We start from the raw sequence: 18,507 nt of genomic DNA on the forward strand, positions 1-18,507 counted from the left end.
ATATATATATATATATATATATATATATATATATATATATATATATATATATATATATATATATATATATATTTTTTTTTTTTTTTTATCATCCAGATCATCTTGTGGGTTTCATGGTGAGACCCCAATTGTGGTTTGTTTCTACACAGTTGTGGGAAACATGGCCCACCATATTAAAGGTATTATACTGTTATATTCTATATTGTTATAGAGCCAGTTTGTTTGGCTTGTAACTATTCAGTGGGTTTATTTCAAACCTTAATAACCTAAGCAACAAAAAGTATAAAAAAAAAAAACAACAAAAAAAAAAAAAAAACTTGGATTGTCAATAATAAGTTAACAGTAAACAAATATATATACACACGCAAATATAGATAACGATTTCAAAATATGAATAGATGAATGATAACCAAAAATACACTTGAAGCAGGTCCTTAGAAACCATTTTTAGTCATTCATTTGTTTCTTCACTTGTTCATGCAGTATTTCTATAGTTAAAAGTATCCAAGATTGAAAACCCTTGAGAACCCTTAATATAGTCTATGAGATATTTCTGTCTTAGAGAAAATGCCTGCAGTTATATAGCAACAAATAATAAAATGAAAATTTATAAAATGTATAATAAAAATGTATCACATTTGTAGGTATGTATTGCTCTACTTGTGTGTGTGTGTATACATATATATTGTACTTCTCTTAGTCTATAAAACATAAAACACCTTCATGTAAATGACGAGTTCGAGATAATAAAAATGACACCATGATTAACTTAAGGGAAATTTCTCTCTCTCTCTCGCTTGTTCTCGCTCTCTCTCTCTCTCGCTCTCTCTCTCTCTCTCTCTCTCTCTCTCTCTCTCTCTCTCTCTCTCTCTCTCTCGCTCTCTCTCTCTCTCTCTCTCTCTCTCTCTCTCTCTCTCTCTCTCTCTCTTGCTCTGTTATTTCCTGTGAAGCCACAAACCTATTTAGCAGAGCAGGTGTTAAGCATCACTCAGCCCTGCTTTCTTGTCACGATGAGGAGCTATCTACAGATCTTCATTCTTATCATCTTGAATTTCACACCAGGTCAGTAGCTTACTGCTAAATGAATTCATGTTAATAACTGTGCTGTAGTTCCAATTTAGAGATACTTACAAATATATAATATTTCATACTTTTATTACAAACTATTCACAATTGTACTTAAAAATGCTGTCTGTAACATTTTGCTGAATTTGAATTTAAGAAATAAGGGAATTTATGATGATTTATTTGTCTATTTTTAGACTGTGGAGCTTGGGTGGTTTACAAGTCAGTTGGAGATAAAGCTCATCTCACCTTGAAAGAACGCTGGAATATATCAGTCAAATGGAGGAAGGATAATAATCTGATTGCAGTTGTAGAAAACCAAAAGCCATCTATAAAGCAACCAGAAAAATTTCATATACATCTTTCTGACTACTCCTTGTTTATTCATAATTTGACGGTGAACGACTCTGGATCTTATAAAGCTCAGACTGGACAATGGGAAGAAAACTTCATTGAATACAAACTGATAGTACAGGGTAAGTTGACTATGTTATATGATATATGAGATATAAAACATGAAGGGCAGTCTTTTGTGATGTAAACAAAGATCTCTGAAGATATTTGTTTTCAGCAGCTGGCTAACATCTGTCATTATTGATGAATGACACTCACTTTTAAGCTATATTAAAGTAGTTACATTTAAAACTATGAAATGTGCAGACAATAGATTAATTAACTTGATCACCCATGTTATACTGGTTATACTCCTCATTTATTTATTAGTTAATTAAAAAAAAAAATGCAAAGCTTGTCATGTTAACTTGATATAATATAGTGCCACAAGTATATGAACTCTCACCTATCTGACTAATCACCACATATATGTGCTCACTGAACATCATATTGTACATTTAGTCCCCTTTTGCTGTTTGGATGTGAATTTAAGAATTTATGTTCATTCAGCTAAAAGATCATTAGTGAGGCCAGTGTTACTGGTCATTCCATTGGTGTTCATGGTGGACGTGTTGTTCAGTGGGGTTAAGGTCCGGGATCTGTGCTCTCAAATTCTTCCATTTCAGCCTTAACACAACATGTATTCATGTATATTAGATTGTGCACAGGAGCCTTGTTAGGCTGAAATAAAGTTTTGGGCCTTTTAGTTAGATTAAAGTGAATTTTTCCCCACACAAAGACATTCTATATGCGTTTTGTTTAGGGAAGACAGAGATATTAGTGCAATATTAATATAGTGAGGTGGCAAAGGTAGCCTATTTCCTGTATTAGTGATTTTCTAAAGATGGCTATTAACTTGTGCATTGAATTTAGGTGTGTTTTGAGTGATTAAAAGTCACCAAAGTGTGCAAATCTACTGAACATTCTGTTCCCAGGTTGGGTATTTAAAAAAAAAAAAATTTAATATGTTGTCTTTTTGTTGTTGTTTCAGATCCAGTTTCACAACCTGTGATCAATACCAACCTTGATCTCCAGTCAAACTCCTCATCTGTTTGCCACTTCCTGGTAAAATGTTCAGCTGATGGAGACTCAGTGACTTATGACTGTGATCACAAGCACTGCTCTCGGACCAATGCCACATTGACCAGAGTGAACATTACTGTCAGCTATACAGACAATGAGTTGTTGGAATGCACCGCCAGCAACCGTGTGGGCAAGAAAAGCACATCATTACCTATGAACAACACATGTAAGTGATTAGTTCATTCTGCTTAATTCTGCATAATACATAGAGCCTAATGCACATGTTACTTAAACAAATGCTTATAATATGTCTTTCCCACAGGTTCAAAAAAAGAAAAAGTTTTCAAACAACCACCTGATTACATCTTGGTTTTAATGATCACAATATGTTGCCCAATTGTACTTGTTTTTGTGGTCGTGCTGATCTACTTTTTCAAACATTTTTATTTTAACAGAAAGAAAAAACAGGTAAATACTTCCATATTAGTACATGTACAAGCTAATCTGCATGATCATGCACTTGCAGGACCATTCCTCTAAATGTTTATCAAACCTGTTTTCTTATTATTACTCTGTGGTTAGAATGGAGGAGGAAATCAAGAAGATAAGGGGGTAAACACAGTCTACAGTGTGGTATGCAAGCAACCAAAAACCGAGACTCCAGCAGACAGCAGTGCTGCACAAAATGCAGCTGCAGCAATTTATGATGTTCCCTCAAATTGTGTAAGATGTCATTTTCCTTTTCCTTTAGAAAGAAATAGAGCATATTTATCACAATGCTCATTTGTTTATAATGTACATTTTTATGCAAACTGATCAAATGGATATGTACATTCAGAATATATACTATATATTCTGTTCCTAAAAATAATCAAACCATAGATAATTTGACACTTTTATGTATTTCTTTTCCAAAATATATTCAATAGCATGTAAAGTCTTTTTTAAGTATCTTTTATCTAAAACAGTATAAAATTCCGTAAAGCCTTCTAGCTTTTCTAATACATAACTATTATTCTATATATAGGGAATAAACATGGTCATTCCTTTCACATGTCTCTATTACATGGTGAAAACCAGTTTTTGGCAACCCACTAACTTCCTCTTTGTTTGCTGCTACTGGTAGACCACATCCAACCAGTTTGAGAGTATATACATTATATTTTGCACTGAGTTGGTATTTTATTGAAGTTCCAATGTATCACTTTACCTCATCAGTTAAGTCTTAAACTCGATAACAGCCATAAATCAGTGAATGAATCAAAATTGTGCATGCATACATTTGTTTACAGGGAAATTACCACAAAATAAGGAAACAAGAGTTCCAAAGAACCTGAAAAAATAATCACTTCTTGTTTTTTCTTTCTTTCTTTCTTTCTTTATGTTTAGGTACGAGCTCCCAAAATTGATAGTGGTGACAGTGTGCAAAACGATGACACACAAACAGTTTACTGGAAGCTGGGGCAGACACAGCCATGACATAATCCAATCCTGGACATCATTCAATTGTTAAACTAGAGGACATAATGGCATAACCTGATGAACAAACAAACACTCACACACACACACACACACACACACACACACACACACACACACACACACACACACACACACATATATATATATATATATATATATATATATATATATATATATATATATATATATATATATATATATATATATATATATATATATCCAAAAGTTTTGGGTCACCTGGGATTGTGCCACAAGGGTATTATGAAAGGTATTGATGTAGGTGAGGAGACCTGGGGTGCAGTCAGTTTTCCAATTTATCCCAAAGGAGTTCAGTAAGGATGAGATCAGAGTTCTATAGCAGGCCAATCAAGAGCTTCCTCTCCAAAGCATGTAAACCAGATCTTCAAGGAGCTCACTTTGTGCACAGTGGCATTGTCATGCTGGAACAGGTTTGGGTTTCCAAGTTCAAGTGAATGCAAAATTGTATTATAGCAGATCTAAAGACGTCCTGTACAATTAAATGCCTCCAGCTTTGGGGTAACAGATTGGAAAAGAACCACATATAGCAGGAAAGGTCAGGTGTCCCAATACGTTTGGAAATATAGTGTGTGCGCGCGTGTGTGTGTGTGTGTGTGTGTGTGTGTGCGTGTGTGTGTGTGTATATATATATATATATATATATATACTATGTCATATGTAATAAATTATTGTGTATATGTATAATACAAAGCAATATATACTGTAGCTATGTTATTTGTTATTTATAATGTTTTTTTTTTTTTTATAAGAAAGTTTGTATATTCTACTACATTAAACATTTTTAATTTACTATTCCAGCCTATAATTAATTATCCGGGTAATCAAACATGTCCTTATTTACATGAGTGATTGTTTGTTTGGGGCTTTTAAATAAAAGTACTGGGTTCTTTTTTGTGTGTTCAGATTGATCAAATTTAATAAAGTTTCATGCATAGTTTGGCATGTGCTTGATCAGAATAACACCCTGGTAACTACAGAAAATTTCCCACTGATACAAGGAATCTTTAGTGAAGTGACAACATTACAATCATTCTGGTTTCATTCCTAATTTGCATATTAGAAAAAAAACTTTCCACAGAGTGTGACATGTGACATGTGAAATGTGTTAAAGTAATTCTTAAAAAAACCATTACAAATGTACATTGTTACAGCCAAGTACAGACATACACTATATGGACAAATGTTAGGACAAATAAAAATAAAATTATGAAAAATTACATTTTCATCCATAACTGATTCTTGCAGTAATGTTGTGGCATTACATTTTTCTTTTTACTTGAACTACAAAAAACCCAAACCAGCCTTAATATGACAATGCCCTAGTGCTCAAATCCAGCTCCATGAAGATATGGTTTACATGGGTGGGAATGGAAGATGTTGAGTGGCCTGCTATAGAGATCTGACCTCAACCATGTTGAACACCTTTAAGATGAATTGAAACTCTGACTGCACCCCAGGTCTCCTCACCTTACCTACATCAATACCTGACTTTTAAAATCTCCACAAACACGCTCCAAAATCCAGTGGAACATCTTCTCAGAAGAGTGGAGGTTATAATAACAGTAAACCAGGCCTAAATATGGAATGGGATGTTTAAAAATGATCAGGTTTTCACAAACCTTTGTCCATATAGTGTATTTGGACGTAAAAAAAAAACTATATTTTTTATCTGCCTATCTCAAATATATAAATTGTTAAAATAAAATAATGAGCTGAAAGTGTAAATATTTAGCTGTAGCCAGGTGTGTGTGTGACATAAAAAATGTCTAGAGTTCAAATTTGCTTCTGATCACCATCACTGTACCCTGCAACATCTGTAATAAATGGACATTCGGTGCAACCCAGATGAGGATGGGTTTCCTCTTGAGTCTGGTTCCTCTCAAAGTTTCCTTCTTATGCCATCTCTGGGAGTTTTTCCTTGCCACAGTCGCTCATCAGGGACAAACTTACACTTATAAAAAACATATTCATTTTTATCACCACATTAGCTGTGTAAAACTGCTTTGAAACAATGTTCATTGTTAAAAGCGCAATAGAAATAAAAATGAATTAAATTTAATGAAACATGACCTCAGAACCACCCTGTACACTCTCTATTATCTCGGTATAATTGTACGTTCACAGCATATCATTGTATATATATATATATATATATTTCTATCTATCTATCTATCTATCTATCTATCTATCTATCTATCTATCTATCTATCTATCTATCTATCTATCTATCTATCTATCTATCTATCTATCTATCTATCTATCTATCTATCTATCTATCTATCTATCGTTCTATCGTTCTAGCTATCTAACATTAGATTGAACCAAAAAAACTAATAGAAACAAAAGTGGCTAAATCACTTACATGGTAAATTCTAAAAAAAAATGCTTTGGTTATTTTTAAGAATACCCAAAGCCCCCGAAATGACAGAAAGCGGTGCTGTATGACAGACGATTATTTTCCCTGATAAAGGAATGCCCCTGTCAGAAGGTAGGTGTACCTCTGTCAACGTCAAGACTCATCGGATAATACTTTACATTGCAATAAGCCAGTGGCTGGCTGTACTTTGGTAACTGGGTCTTCAGTAAGGACTTACCCAACTTAATCCACCTCTTAGTACCACCACTATCACGTCTCAATTATAGAAACCATCAACACTATACAAAAACGAAATATTACACGTGGCATTACAGAGAGAGGGACATTTCACATATGGAGGGTGAATACCATTTTACTCAAGCAAGCTCCAAATCTTTACATTACAACTGCAACTGTGCCATCTACATTATCTGGAGCAGTTCAGAATCAATATTTGTCTGATGAAAAATGTGACATGAAAAAACATAAAAGAATCTAAATGACACAATGTACTCACTAGAGATTCATAATTTGCATCGCTCCTCTGAGGCTGTAAGCCAGTGGTACTGCTCGTATTCACTGTTCTTAAAGTGGCAAACAAACCCTTTGCCAGGCTAAGGCAAGCTAGCTAGCTTCGGGATTGGTTGATCTCTTCTCACGATGTCTAGCATTTCTTGAAATTAGATTTTTTTAAATGTCTGGGACCAAATCAATTTCACTTCCTCCGTCAGCCATTGTGGGCATAAAAATGTCTAACTTAGTTGTATTACAGTTTTTCTCAGTTGCTTTAGAGCATTTCTTGAATTATCCTTAAGATTTGCAAATCAGTAAGTGCATTCTCAAAACAATGTGTACAAACAGCACAATACATTGGATTTCTTGCAAAAGCCTGTTTTTTGCTCAAAATCCTTAGTACTTCTCTTAAAAGTAAGTATTTGTGTCAATGAACATATCATTGCTATCAAAATAACAAGTCCTTTTATCATTGTTTACGAATAGTCAAAATGTTTAGTCATTTTTTCAATATGACAATGCTTTATTTTAGTATTTCCTGATGTAAGCTATGTTTTGCATTACAAGTATTGAAAATACACGAGGCTGAATTGACAACTATGAATTTCAACAGCACAAATTTACACATTACTGTATGTGGGATCTTGACTGTAAGAGACTGGACAGGATTCACACTTTTTTATTTTTATTTACTAGTAGACTGACTAAAAATGCACAATTCATTAATTCAAGACACATTTACCAAAAAGTGTAATAGAACTGTGAAGAAGAAAAGCTTGACACATTTTGACAACTGGTTTAAACATTTGGCACTTAATGACTTATGCAATGAACTGATGCCTAAATGTTTTGGGGGTTAAAACCATTTAGGTGAAACCAGTATAATACATTTTGATCAACATGACATAAACAACTGAAAATGTAGGAAAAAGCAGACACTTGTACACAATCAATTAAATGATGTACCAAAGCATTCGCAATTTGATCAAAGCAACGAGAAATGTTCTTATGTTGAGCACAAATGACTAAATGATGTGGAGTTTAAACAAGTAGTTTTGAGAATTTCATTTCTGATCTGAGAAACTCTCCAAAGCGACTGACAAAAACTGTAATATGTGCAGATCGCTACATGTGTGTTTTGCTAGTTGAATTTGGCTGTAACAGTTTTCCTCTGAATCAGAACCAACCAATCAGAAGAAGGAAAAATGCTGACGCTATTCTGGGCCAGCTGGATGACCCTGTGAGGTAAATTTGCAATCTGATTGGTTAAAGAAACAGACTCATCGCTAATATAGTCTAAGGTACAACAGCCACCACTACTGATTTTGGAAGGCCCTGGGAAGATTAGATTGACATGGCAACACATAGAGGCTGAAATCTCATTGAACAAAAAAATCTAACGTCTACATACATGTACTGGAATAACTTTTGGCAATAAATTAATACAATTTCATGGAACAAATATTAGAAATTAGGTTGTAAATGTAGATGCTTCTGATAGTGTTAAGCCCATCAGAGAAGTGCCCACCACTGCATTAAGCATACTTAAAAAAAAATCTCCAATAAACTGTGTAACTTTGTCAATGTCCAGAAATTTATTTTATATTTGTTATTGCTTCTTTGTTTTACTTCTTTGTACCGTATTTTCCGGACCATAAGCTGCTAGTTTTTTCCCACTCTTTGAACCCCGTGGCTTGAACAATGAAGCGGCTAATTTATGAATTTTTCCTGGGTTTTTCCCGGTTTCACAAGCTTCAAGCCAAAAAACTGAGCCCCATAACATAAGACCAATGAAATTGCCGAACGGGTTCAGGTGAACCAATTAAATTCTTTATATTAAATAGGATGCGTTCCCACTAAATCGGGCCGCACCACATCATTTGACCTGCCGCTCACTCGGACTGTCTACAGGAAATGCGAATCATTTATCATGCTGAAAACAACCGGGCATGAAAAAACGCACTTCACTTGTGTTCTGAGCTGCACGGCATCGGGAGAAAATTGTTGTGAAAGGAAGGAGGAAGACAGTGAACAATGACTTTCTTGGTAGGCTACTGTTTTGATACAAGCCGTGTAACAGACACTGTCTTTCGTTAAAGCCTGGGTAAAGTTTATTAGTTTCAGTGTAGACTTATAGACAGGTGCGGCTTATTTATGTTCAAAATAAAAATCTTTTGTCCAATACAGTCGGTACGCTTATATTTGGGTGCTCTTAATAGTCCGGAAATTACGGTAGTCATTATCATTTTGACTGGACACTTAATTAGGTTTAAACAAAGCTTGATAACAACATTTATAAAAAATAATAATTGAATCTTATGCAATAGGACTCCTTCTGCTGGTGTGAGACTAAATTGCAGCTGAGCTCGACTCAACTTTTACTCTCTATAAATACAATAGGTGAGACTCTCATCCCTGAGCACATACACTTCCAATATTCAATAAACAACTACCGCATAACTAACTATTGCAGTTTACTGATTAAGCATCCTGTAATACAATATGTATTAATGCGAGTTGGATATTGAATGTAAATCAAATTGTTGCCTTAGTCATAATTTATAGGAGGAACAACAATAGTTTTTGTAATGCACAGATTATAAAGGATATCTCAACATAATTCATAGAAAAGGCCAGTGTTAATAAAGCAAAAGATCAATAAATAAATGTAGTAATATTCAACAAACAAAATAAATTATATAAAAAGATTTAGATTAATACACAATTTTAAAAAGTGTATGCAGCTAAAAAGCACTCTGACATATTCTTGGAAGATCTTCATAAATGAATTTCATAAGATATACTGCACTGTACAGAGCATTAACCTGGTGCTGCTTTTTATACAATATACAGTGACAATAAAAAGTCAGCATAACCTGTAAAAATCTTTAGTGAGGGAAATAATTATTTGAACCCCTGTTGATTTTGAAAGTGTACCCTCTTACAAAGAAATGAACAGTCTAGAATGTTTATGGTAGGTTTCTTTTAACAGTATAAAAAGAATAGTTATAAATTATTTTGTATTGATCAAGTGAAATAAGTATTTGATCCCGTACCAAATTAGCAAGAATTCTGACTCCCCCAGACCCACATTAGTCCTGTCCTTTTAGAAAAGTACTTCTAATACCAACTTACTGTATTATGTCAATAAAAGACACCTGTCACAAAATCGACCTCTTCCATTCAAACCTCTCCACCACCATTGGAAAGACCAAAGAGCCATTAAAGGACATCAAGGAAAAGATTGTAGACCTGCACAAGGTTGGAATGGGCTACAATACCATTAGTTAAGTTGAAATGAGTTGGAAGTGCAAAACCTTGCCAGGTGTGTGTTATTTCCCTATTGTATTTTGTACAAGTAAAAAAAGTCTACAGTTAATTTCAAGAGAATTTGGGAACCTTGTGTTAATAACTTTGAATATTATGTCAAAAACAGGTGTCAAATTGAGTCATTATGAAGCTGAAAACCCCCAATAACCCACCAGATAGGCAGCAAAAACATTAGGTCTGAGAGTAAAACTGCTAAAATTAGTTCCCAGTTCACTTATTATATCATGAATCAGGATGTATAATTGTATTTGACGTCTTTGTTTATATGTTATTAACATAGGTGTGATCCAGAATGGACATTTGGGGAGATGTGGAGTGGTTCATTAGGAAAAAAGTTTGTTTGGCTGATACATCGACCTGCAGAAGCATATAGGTACAAAGTGGTCTATCTATCTATCTATCTATCTATCTATCTATCTATCTATCTATCTATCTATCTATCTATCTATCTATCTATCTATCTATCTATCTATCTATCTATCTATCTGTCTATCTGTCTGTCTGTCTGTCTGTCTGTCTGTCTGTCTGTCTGTAAATATATACTGTATATATGTGACAGCTGTTATGATGTAATATTTAAAGTTGGCAGAAAAAGATTTCCGAAATGCTTTTGAAATAAATGTATGCTTTCTTGCGGCTAACATGGGGGGCCCACATAATGCTGTGGTTTCTACACAGGTCTTATATTATAGCTGCAAATCTGTGTGTGTATGTGTAAGTGAGTGCAACAATTAAAATGCAAAAATTAAGAATCCATTGGTGACATTTATAAGTGACCTGTCAGGAAACCAAAGTAAAAAAAGAAAGTGAAAGTAAAAAATTGTTTGGGGGCTGGAAATGTTGCAGGCTATTACGATAAAACAGAGATATAGCAGAGGCAAGATGTTTTTTTTAAGGCTACAATGTGTATTAGGGGCATTTGACACAGGGACCCATTAGTAAATCTGTCACTGTATGTGGTTTTGCTGTGAGTTAAAGCCAAGGTGAATGTGTGATTTATTTTATTTTGAACCTTTGTTTATTTGAAGTATTTTGACTTTTCTTAAATTTCATTTTAATCAAACCAGTTTTTTGTTACTCATTCAAGAGTTTAATTTTTTATTTGTATCATTGCATTTGTCCAGAAAAGTCTTGTGTTTGGTTAATTAAGCACTTGTGAGTATAGCATGTAGTTCCAGCTCTCCTGTTGTGTTCCAGAATTTTCTCTCTAAAAATAAAGTGCAAGAAATTTCATACATTTTTCATGAGGTCCATGTGTTTTTTATGGAACGTATATACCCCAGTTGTGTTCTCTGTTAAAAATAAAGTCATAGGATAATAGTCTGTAATATAATTACATTTCTACACTCCTTTACCTCACCTCAATATGCAGTTGTCTTTGATCAGACGCACACACATACACACATCTTAGACTCCTTTTTGGTTTCCTTAGCAACCCCCACAGAAACCTTTTAACAGTATAATGTTTACCCCACAGGAACTACACCTGTTGAAACACAAAATGAAGAAATCATACAACTTTCCCACAGCTCTGTTATATAATGTTTTAAAGGCCTTGCTCACAGTTCAGTCTGTGGCAGCGCAATGGCCAAGCGATATGCTGCACGTGAAGCTCTGGATTCATATTTGGCCATGACGGTAATCAGGAAGAGAGAAACCAGGTTGACAGTGGGGAGGTTTTAGTGGAGGAAGTGTCAGGTGTTGAGGGTGACACAAAGTACAACCCAGAGGAAGAAGAAGACTCTGACACTAATGAGGAAGAAGCTGAACCCAGCCGAAGTTTAATTAAATGCAATTAAACAATATCTTTTTATTTGTATGGCAAATTTAACAATGGATATTGCCTAAAAGCAGCTTCACACAGATAATGTGGTATGAAAGAATAAATAAGATTGTCCTTTATAAGTGTAATTTTGTCCCTAAAAATTCAAAGAAAAACTCCCTGAGATGGCATAAGGAAGAAACCTTGAAAAAAAACAGACTCAAAAGGGGAACCCATCCTCATCTGGGTGGCACCAAATGTACATTTATTAAAGCTAAATGATGTTGAGGGGTGCAGTGATGGTGATCAGATACAAACTGTAATTCTAAGTCAGTGTAGCAGACTGTTGACATTAAGTACATTTACATTTACATTTGCTGCATTTAGCAGACACCCTTGTCCACAGTGACATACAAAAGTGTTTTGAGGTAGGTCTTCACCCTTCGCATAAAGATAGCCAGGGACTCTGCTGTTAAGACATCTAGGGGAAGTTCATTCCACCACCTAGTGCCAGAACAGAAAAGAGCCTTGACGTATACATACCTTTCATTTTGAGAGAAGGTGGTACCAGTCGAGCAGTGCTGAAGGATCTCAGACAGCGTGGTGCAGTGCGAGATGTGATGAGGTCTCTGAGGTAGGAAAGTGCTGGTCCATTTTTGGCTTTGTAGGCGAGCATCAGTGTTTTTAATCTGCAGTGAGGTGGTGTGGGAGAACTTGGGCAGATTGAACGCAAGCCGTGCCTGGGTTTTGGATCATTTGTGGTGGACAAATAGCGTTCAGAGGAAGACCTGCCAGCAATGTTGCTGTCCAGTCTTGAAATGACAAGAGACTGAACAAGCACCTGGGCAGTCTGTGTGGACAAAAGACAGTTGATTGTCCACAGTTACCCCAAGGTTGTGAGCAGTGGCTGAAGGGGAGAGCAAAGAGTTATGAAGACTTATTCAGAGATTTTGACCTAAAGATGAATCACCTTGGATAACCAGCAGTTTTGTTTGCTTGGAAGGAGGTAGACCTGGTGAATATTAAAGCCTAGGTGGGTGTGTTGATTTTGAGTGGTGTCTGCAGATCCTGGAACTAATCAAATGTTCAAATGTTTTCCCAGAGCTGAATTTGAAAAAGAGATCTAATACAACATTGGGCGGTATGTATTATTATAAATTTATAATGGAATAAAATGATCAGAAGGACTAAATAATGTTGTGACTTGAACATTTTCTTAGGTATTCATTGACCATCCATTTAAAGCATGTGAAAATGCATGTTTGGATGGCTGCTAGGGGCCTTCACAATCTGGCAAATTGGTTTAGGCAACAGCTTCATGCAACATAGAGTTTATGCAAAAAAAGTCTGCAGGTGCTGACAGTGTAGCCTAATGGTGTATACCTTTGACCGCTGCAACACTTTGTTACAGATTCAAATAAATTCAAAAGAAAGTGAAATAAAGTATAAATCCTAATAATTAATGTCAACTAATATCATACTGAAATCTTGTTTGACTTGTTCACAATCTTTGAAGATATTTATTAGGTTTATCAGAGGCCTCAAATGCTTTCATGAGATACTTAGTTCATGCCACCAGAGGGCATGCGCTCATGAAATCTAAGGGACTTATATCCTGTCTATAGACAACACTGGGCCAACTCGCTTACAGTCTGACATTAGCACATTCTCTGTCTGTTGCATGTTTTTTTTTGTCCTGAGTTATGATTCATAAATCAATTTTGCAGGACACTTTTTTGATTTCTGCTTCTTTGTCATGATGTGGAGCTATCTACACATCACCTTCATCATCCTGAGTTTCCCTGCAGGTTTGTAGTTCATTAATAATTAAATAAATGTTAATGATTTTGATATGAGTCGGACCCTCTGCAAGATAAACTATTTTAACAAAACATTCATTGAACCTTTGTGTTACATACATTAATATTGTCTGTCATTCCCACCCGCAGGCAGTGCTCGGGTCCATGTGGTTTACAAACTAATAGGAGATAAAGCTCATCTCACGCTAAAAGAACACTGGAATATAACAGTCAAATGGAGGAAGGATTATAGTCTGATTGCAGTTGTAGAAAACAGAAAGCCATCTATAAAGCAACCAGAAAAATTTCATTTACGTGTTTCTGACAACTCCTTGTTTATCCACAATTTGACGGTGAGCGACTCTGGAGATTATCAAGCTCAGATTGGACAATGGGAAGAAGAAAAAATCCGATATAAACTGATAGTACAGGGTAAGATCTGATCGTCACATTGATGTATATGCTGTTTGACATGGTGGTCTGTTTAAGCATGGCAGGAAGTGGAGTTACTGTTACCACTCATTAAGCAATTTGCAAACTTCTTGAACTTAATGTAGTTACACTGAACGCTGTGGAACGATTGTAATATGTTCATCACATTACCGCAGGTATGACAGTTGATTCTTTACCAGGCTTTGTCTACTTTACTATTAATATTTATAAGTATCTTCACATCTGCTGCAGAGAAATTCTTCAGTTGTTATTGAGTCATTTTCTGCTCTCGGCTATGTGAGTTTTGTGGTTGTAACTAAATTTAAATCAGTTGTAATTCTTGTAAACGTTTGCTCACACATTTTATTTAGACCTGTGTATAGGTTTGGTTGTGCTAGTTACAGTCATGTGGCAAAGAAAGTACCCTCTCTTAATTCTAGGTTTAATGTATCGGGATGTAATAAGAAACATCTGGTGCTTATCAGGCCTTACAATGAGGTAAATACTACCTCGGATAAACAACATAGCACCAAGATATTATTTCTTTTTCATAAAACAAAAAAATCCATCAGGTGTTAATTTATGTTGGTTTATGAGACTGTTCATACAGCACCAGATTATTGACTGAAGTTGAGAAATTATTTTTGTTGTTGTCCCAGAGGCTGTCTCCAAACCAGTGATCAATACCAGTCTTGATCGCCAGTCAAACTCTTCATCTGTTTGCCAGATCTTGGTAAAATGTTCAACTGATGAAGACTCAGTGACTTACAACTGTGATCACCAGCACTGCATTCGGACAAATGCCACATTTACCAGGGAGAACATTACTGTCAACTATAGAGACACTGGGGTGTTGGAATGCACAGCCAGCAACCATGTGAGCATGAAACGGACATCAATATCCATGAGTAATCCATGTAAGTACATATGAAACAGACATTGTTTATAAAAATAGACAGGACATAATGGCTTGTGTTTCATATGTACTTACATGTATTACTACCTGTTTATTTCATGAATATTTATCATTTCTTTGTCTCACAGGTTCACAGAAAGAACTAGGACTCGCCATAACAATTGATTATATTATGCTTTTAATCATAATGTTTTGCACAATGGTGCTTGTTGTCTTAGTGATCTGTACAATTAAACATTTTTGCAGAAAGAGAAAGAAAAAACAGGTAAATTCTGCAGTACTAGCACATGTACAAGCCAAACTACACTAAAGAGCATTATTTTCCATGATCAAATCTGTTTCCTTTATGTATCTCTCTCTGTTTTTTCTGTGGTTAGACTGAAGGAAAATATCAAGAAAATAAAGGTGTGAACTCTGTCTACGCTGAGGTGGGGAAACCGCTGAGAGCTGAGACTTTAGCAAATAGGAGCACTGCACAAAATGCAACAACAATTTACACATTTCCTTTAAATTGCAAGATGTAATTGTATTTCTTTTTCAAAAAGATATACAACATTATATTTATGCATCATATTTTCCTTGAGTTCATTTTTAGGACATATTGCCCTATACAAGAAAAGAGACTGGTAAGAGACTGAACTTCAGCTGAGCTCCACTTACTGCCTCTCTGCCCTGAGTGCTAATTCTAATGCAATCTAAATACACACACATACTGAATGTCACCCCCATAATACATACCGAGATTCATGTTACATTAAATGTCCAACCTCTTAAATGTTTGCCAGTTGCCAGATTGTGAAAGAATACATTGTGTATTGTATGTATTGTATTGTGTGTATTAATGTAAGTCAGGACAATGAAGGTTCATTTTAATTGAACAGTCTCAAATTCACTTTCGATAATGTGCAGATTTTAAGTAAAGCATAAAAGAAAAAAAAGGGAAAAAAAGTATAATATCCATATAATGTTGAAAAAAAAAAGTTTAATGTACATCTTAAAATGAAGGAAATTGAATATTTAGTTTAAACTGAATAAAGATTTGTACTTTTTTTTAAATATATAAACATGCATTATACCCAGGAGATTGCTGTTGTAAGCTTTTTTTTAACTGCACTGAAACTGAGCAGTAAAGTTTAAAAAATAAAAATAACATTTGTAATTTTAAGCATGTTAGCATCATCATCGTGGAACAATATTAGTATGATTATGATTGGACATTCAGTGCCACCCAGATGAGGATGGGTTCACATACCATCTCAGGTAATTAGCGCTTAATCTTAACTGTGTGTTTTGATTGAGCTCTGAGTAAACGGTATCAGATTCTACACTGACCTTACATGGAAGCAAGAAACCCTGCTTTAATGTCAATCATCTACAACCCATCCAAATAGACAAACCAGAGAATTAATTATAATAATAACAATAATAATAACAACAACAACAACTTAATGATTGGGAAAACATTAAATGGTATTGGTGATGGCAGAAGTTAGGGGATTTCAGTTAGTTTTTTTTTTTTTCCATTTTCCCCCACCAGCTGTCACCATTTACTTTTAGCATCTTTAATCAGATTTTATTGTTTCCACCAGAGTCTTGTTAGATTGGGTGTATTTTAAGTTCCTCTTTTGTGCTTAAATTGGCTAGATGCTGGTGTTCTAGCAGTCTGCGACAGGAGGGTGTGGGAGCCATCTGCAGTGACAGTAAACAGAACAAACAAGCAGACTTTGTTAAATCTATCTATCTATCTATCTATCTATCTATCTATCTATCTATCTATCTATCTATCTATCTATCTATCTATCTATCTATCTATCTATCTATCTATCTATCTCTGTCTGTCTGTCTGTCTGTCTGTCTGTCTGTCTGTCTGTCTGTCTGTCTGTCTGTCTGTCTGTCTGTCTGTCTGTATTTATGTAAGTATCCTACAAGAGTGAACCACCACTGCATCCCATTCTAATGGAGGAAATGGTATTGTGTATCATGTAATTTAATGTATGGGAGAATGTAGATTAAAAACAAATGCAGATAAAATCCAAATCGCAATCCAAACTCTTGAACAAAATACAGGTGTGTGTGTGTCTGCCCAATAAAATTAGTGCAAAACAAGATAAAGAAGTCAGACTTGAGGCTCTGTACAAACAACAACACTTATGACACTGGGAATATGGTTGTATTTAAATACAAACTAATCATAGGTAAAACCCAAAACGTTTACATCTGATTTTCAGCATGTATGTGTGAGTGTTAAGAAAATCAGTGACGATAAAATTCTCTTTATACTGTAGAAGTACTGCTTATATTCGAAGCAATTTAGTGAAAATGTCAGCCAGTCGCACGAACACTTCCGCGGTTGCTACGTCCGCTTCCAGGTCGGCGCCATCTTGCGCTTGCCACCAGATTGTCTCATTTAGCTCCGTGCTTTGTTTGAGACCTTCCAGCCTTTCTTTTTGTTTCATTTTTTCCGTTTTTTTGGACTTTCGCCTTCCCTCGACCTCGGCTTGTCTTTTGCTTTAAACCAATCGTTCATAAGTATTCGGACAGATTATCTTACTGAACTAGTGTTGTGCTAACAGCACCAGAGCAGGATCAGTATAAGGACAATACAATACAGCCACAACTACATTATTATTATTATTATTATTATTATTTAAAAAAAAATAATAATAATTATTCGATCCAGAACCTGAAATACAAAAAGAAAGGGAAAAAACACACACAAATAAAAGAGCTGCTCTCAATAAACTTCACAAAGTTCACATTTGTATTGTTATTTTTTAACACATTCATAGACAGTTTGGTAATAGTAGCGATCAATACAAAATATGTTTTTGTTTTAAAAGCAATCAGATGTATGTGTGTGTGTATGTGTGTGTGATGTACTTGTTCCTTTTTTAAGGGGCCTGGGAAGTGTGTGTGTGTGTGTGTGTGTGTGTGTGTGTGTGTGTGTGTGTGTGTGTGTGTGTGTGTGTGTTATTTAAGATTAACTTTTCATTTTCAGATAAGTGCCAGTTTACACATACACAAATATTCTGCAAAAATTTAGTAAAAAAAATAAATTACATTATTGGGTTTAAATTGAGGCTTACAAATAGAATGGAAATGTCTGTTACAAAATATTATTTCAGCATGAACCTTGAACTAAATACCATACACTTAATGTTGCACGGCTCATAATATACTTTATACACATTGTAATACTAAAGATTGTACTATGAAAACCATTGCATATGTTCCACACACTGTATATAATTAATTAAATTTTTCAATGTATAATTGTATATTAACAAATTAACTGCATATATTTACTGAGACGTATAGTCAATCAAATGTTTGGAGATAAATTCACTCAGTTCATATACTGGTATGTCTATTTATTACACTGTTGTTACCTCCATAC

At 34.8% G+C, this 18,507-nt stretch overlaps 1 protein-coding gene and 1 long non-coding RNA gene across 2 annotated transcripts; both read left to right on the plus strand.

The window, feature by feature from the left end:
- Window positions 1-71: 71 nt before the first annotated feature.
- On the plus strand, window positions 72-5,910 carry LOC310726872 (uncharacterized protein). The gene is made up of 7 exons (XM_083542916.1): window positions 72-342; window positions 495-1,062; window positions 1,263-1,541; window positions 2,450-2,707; window positions 2,804-2,949; window positions 3,064-3,204; window positions 3,871-5,910. Exons 2-7 carry the CDS (start codon window positions 1,011-1,013, stop codon window positions 3,958-3,960), a joined length of 966 nt encoding a protein of 321 aa, XP_083399042.1. The 5' UTR covers window positions 72-342; window positions 495-1,010; the 3' UTR covers window positions 3,961-5,910.
- Window positions 5,911-13,564: 7,654 nt separating this feature from the next.
- LOC310726910 lies at window positions 13,565-16,058 on the plus strand. The gene is made up of 5 exons (XR_014533858.1): window positions 13,565-13,771; window positions 13,913-14,194; window positions 14,854-15,111; window positions 15,239-15,375; window positions 15,488-16,058. It is a non-coding gene; the product is annotated as an uncharacterized lncRNA (long non-coding RNA).
- Window positions 16,059-18,507: the final 2,449 nt, after the last annotated feature.

The sequence above is a fragment of the Silurus aristotelis genome, assembly GCF_946808225.1.
Source record: "Silurus aristotelis genome assembly, chromosome: 5".
NCBI classification, from domain to species: domain Eukaryota; kingdom Metazoa; phylum Chordata; class Actinopteri; order Siluriformes; family Siluridae; genus Silurus; species Silurus aristotelis.

Excerpts from the sequence above, each read along its gene's own strand:
- LOC310726872 (XM_083542916.1), top strand. The coding sequence starts at position 1,011 with ATGAGGAGCTATCTACAGATCTTCATTCTTATCATCTTGAATTTCACA. Across the intron at positions 1,542-2,449 it reads ATACAAACTGATAGTACAGG|ATCCAGTTTCACAACCTGTG; the intron begins GTAAGTTGACTA and ends TTGTTGTTTCAG. Across the intron at positions 3,205-3,870 it reads ATGATGTTCCCTCAAATTGT|GTACGAGCTCCCAAAATTGA; the intron begins GTAAGATGTCAT and ends CTTTATGTTTAG.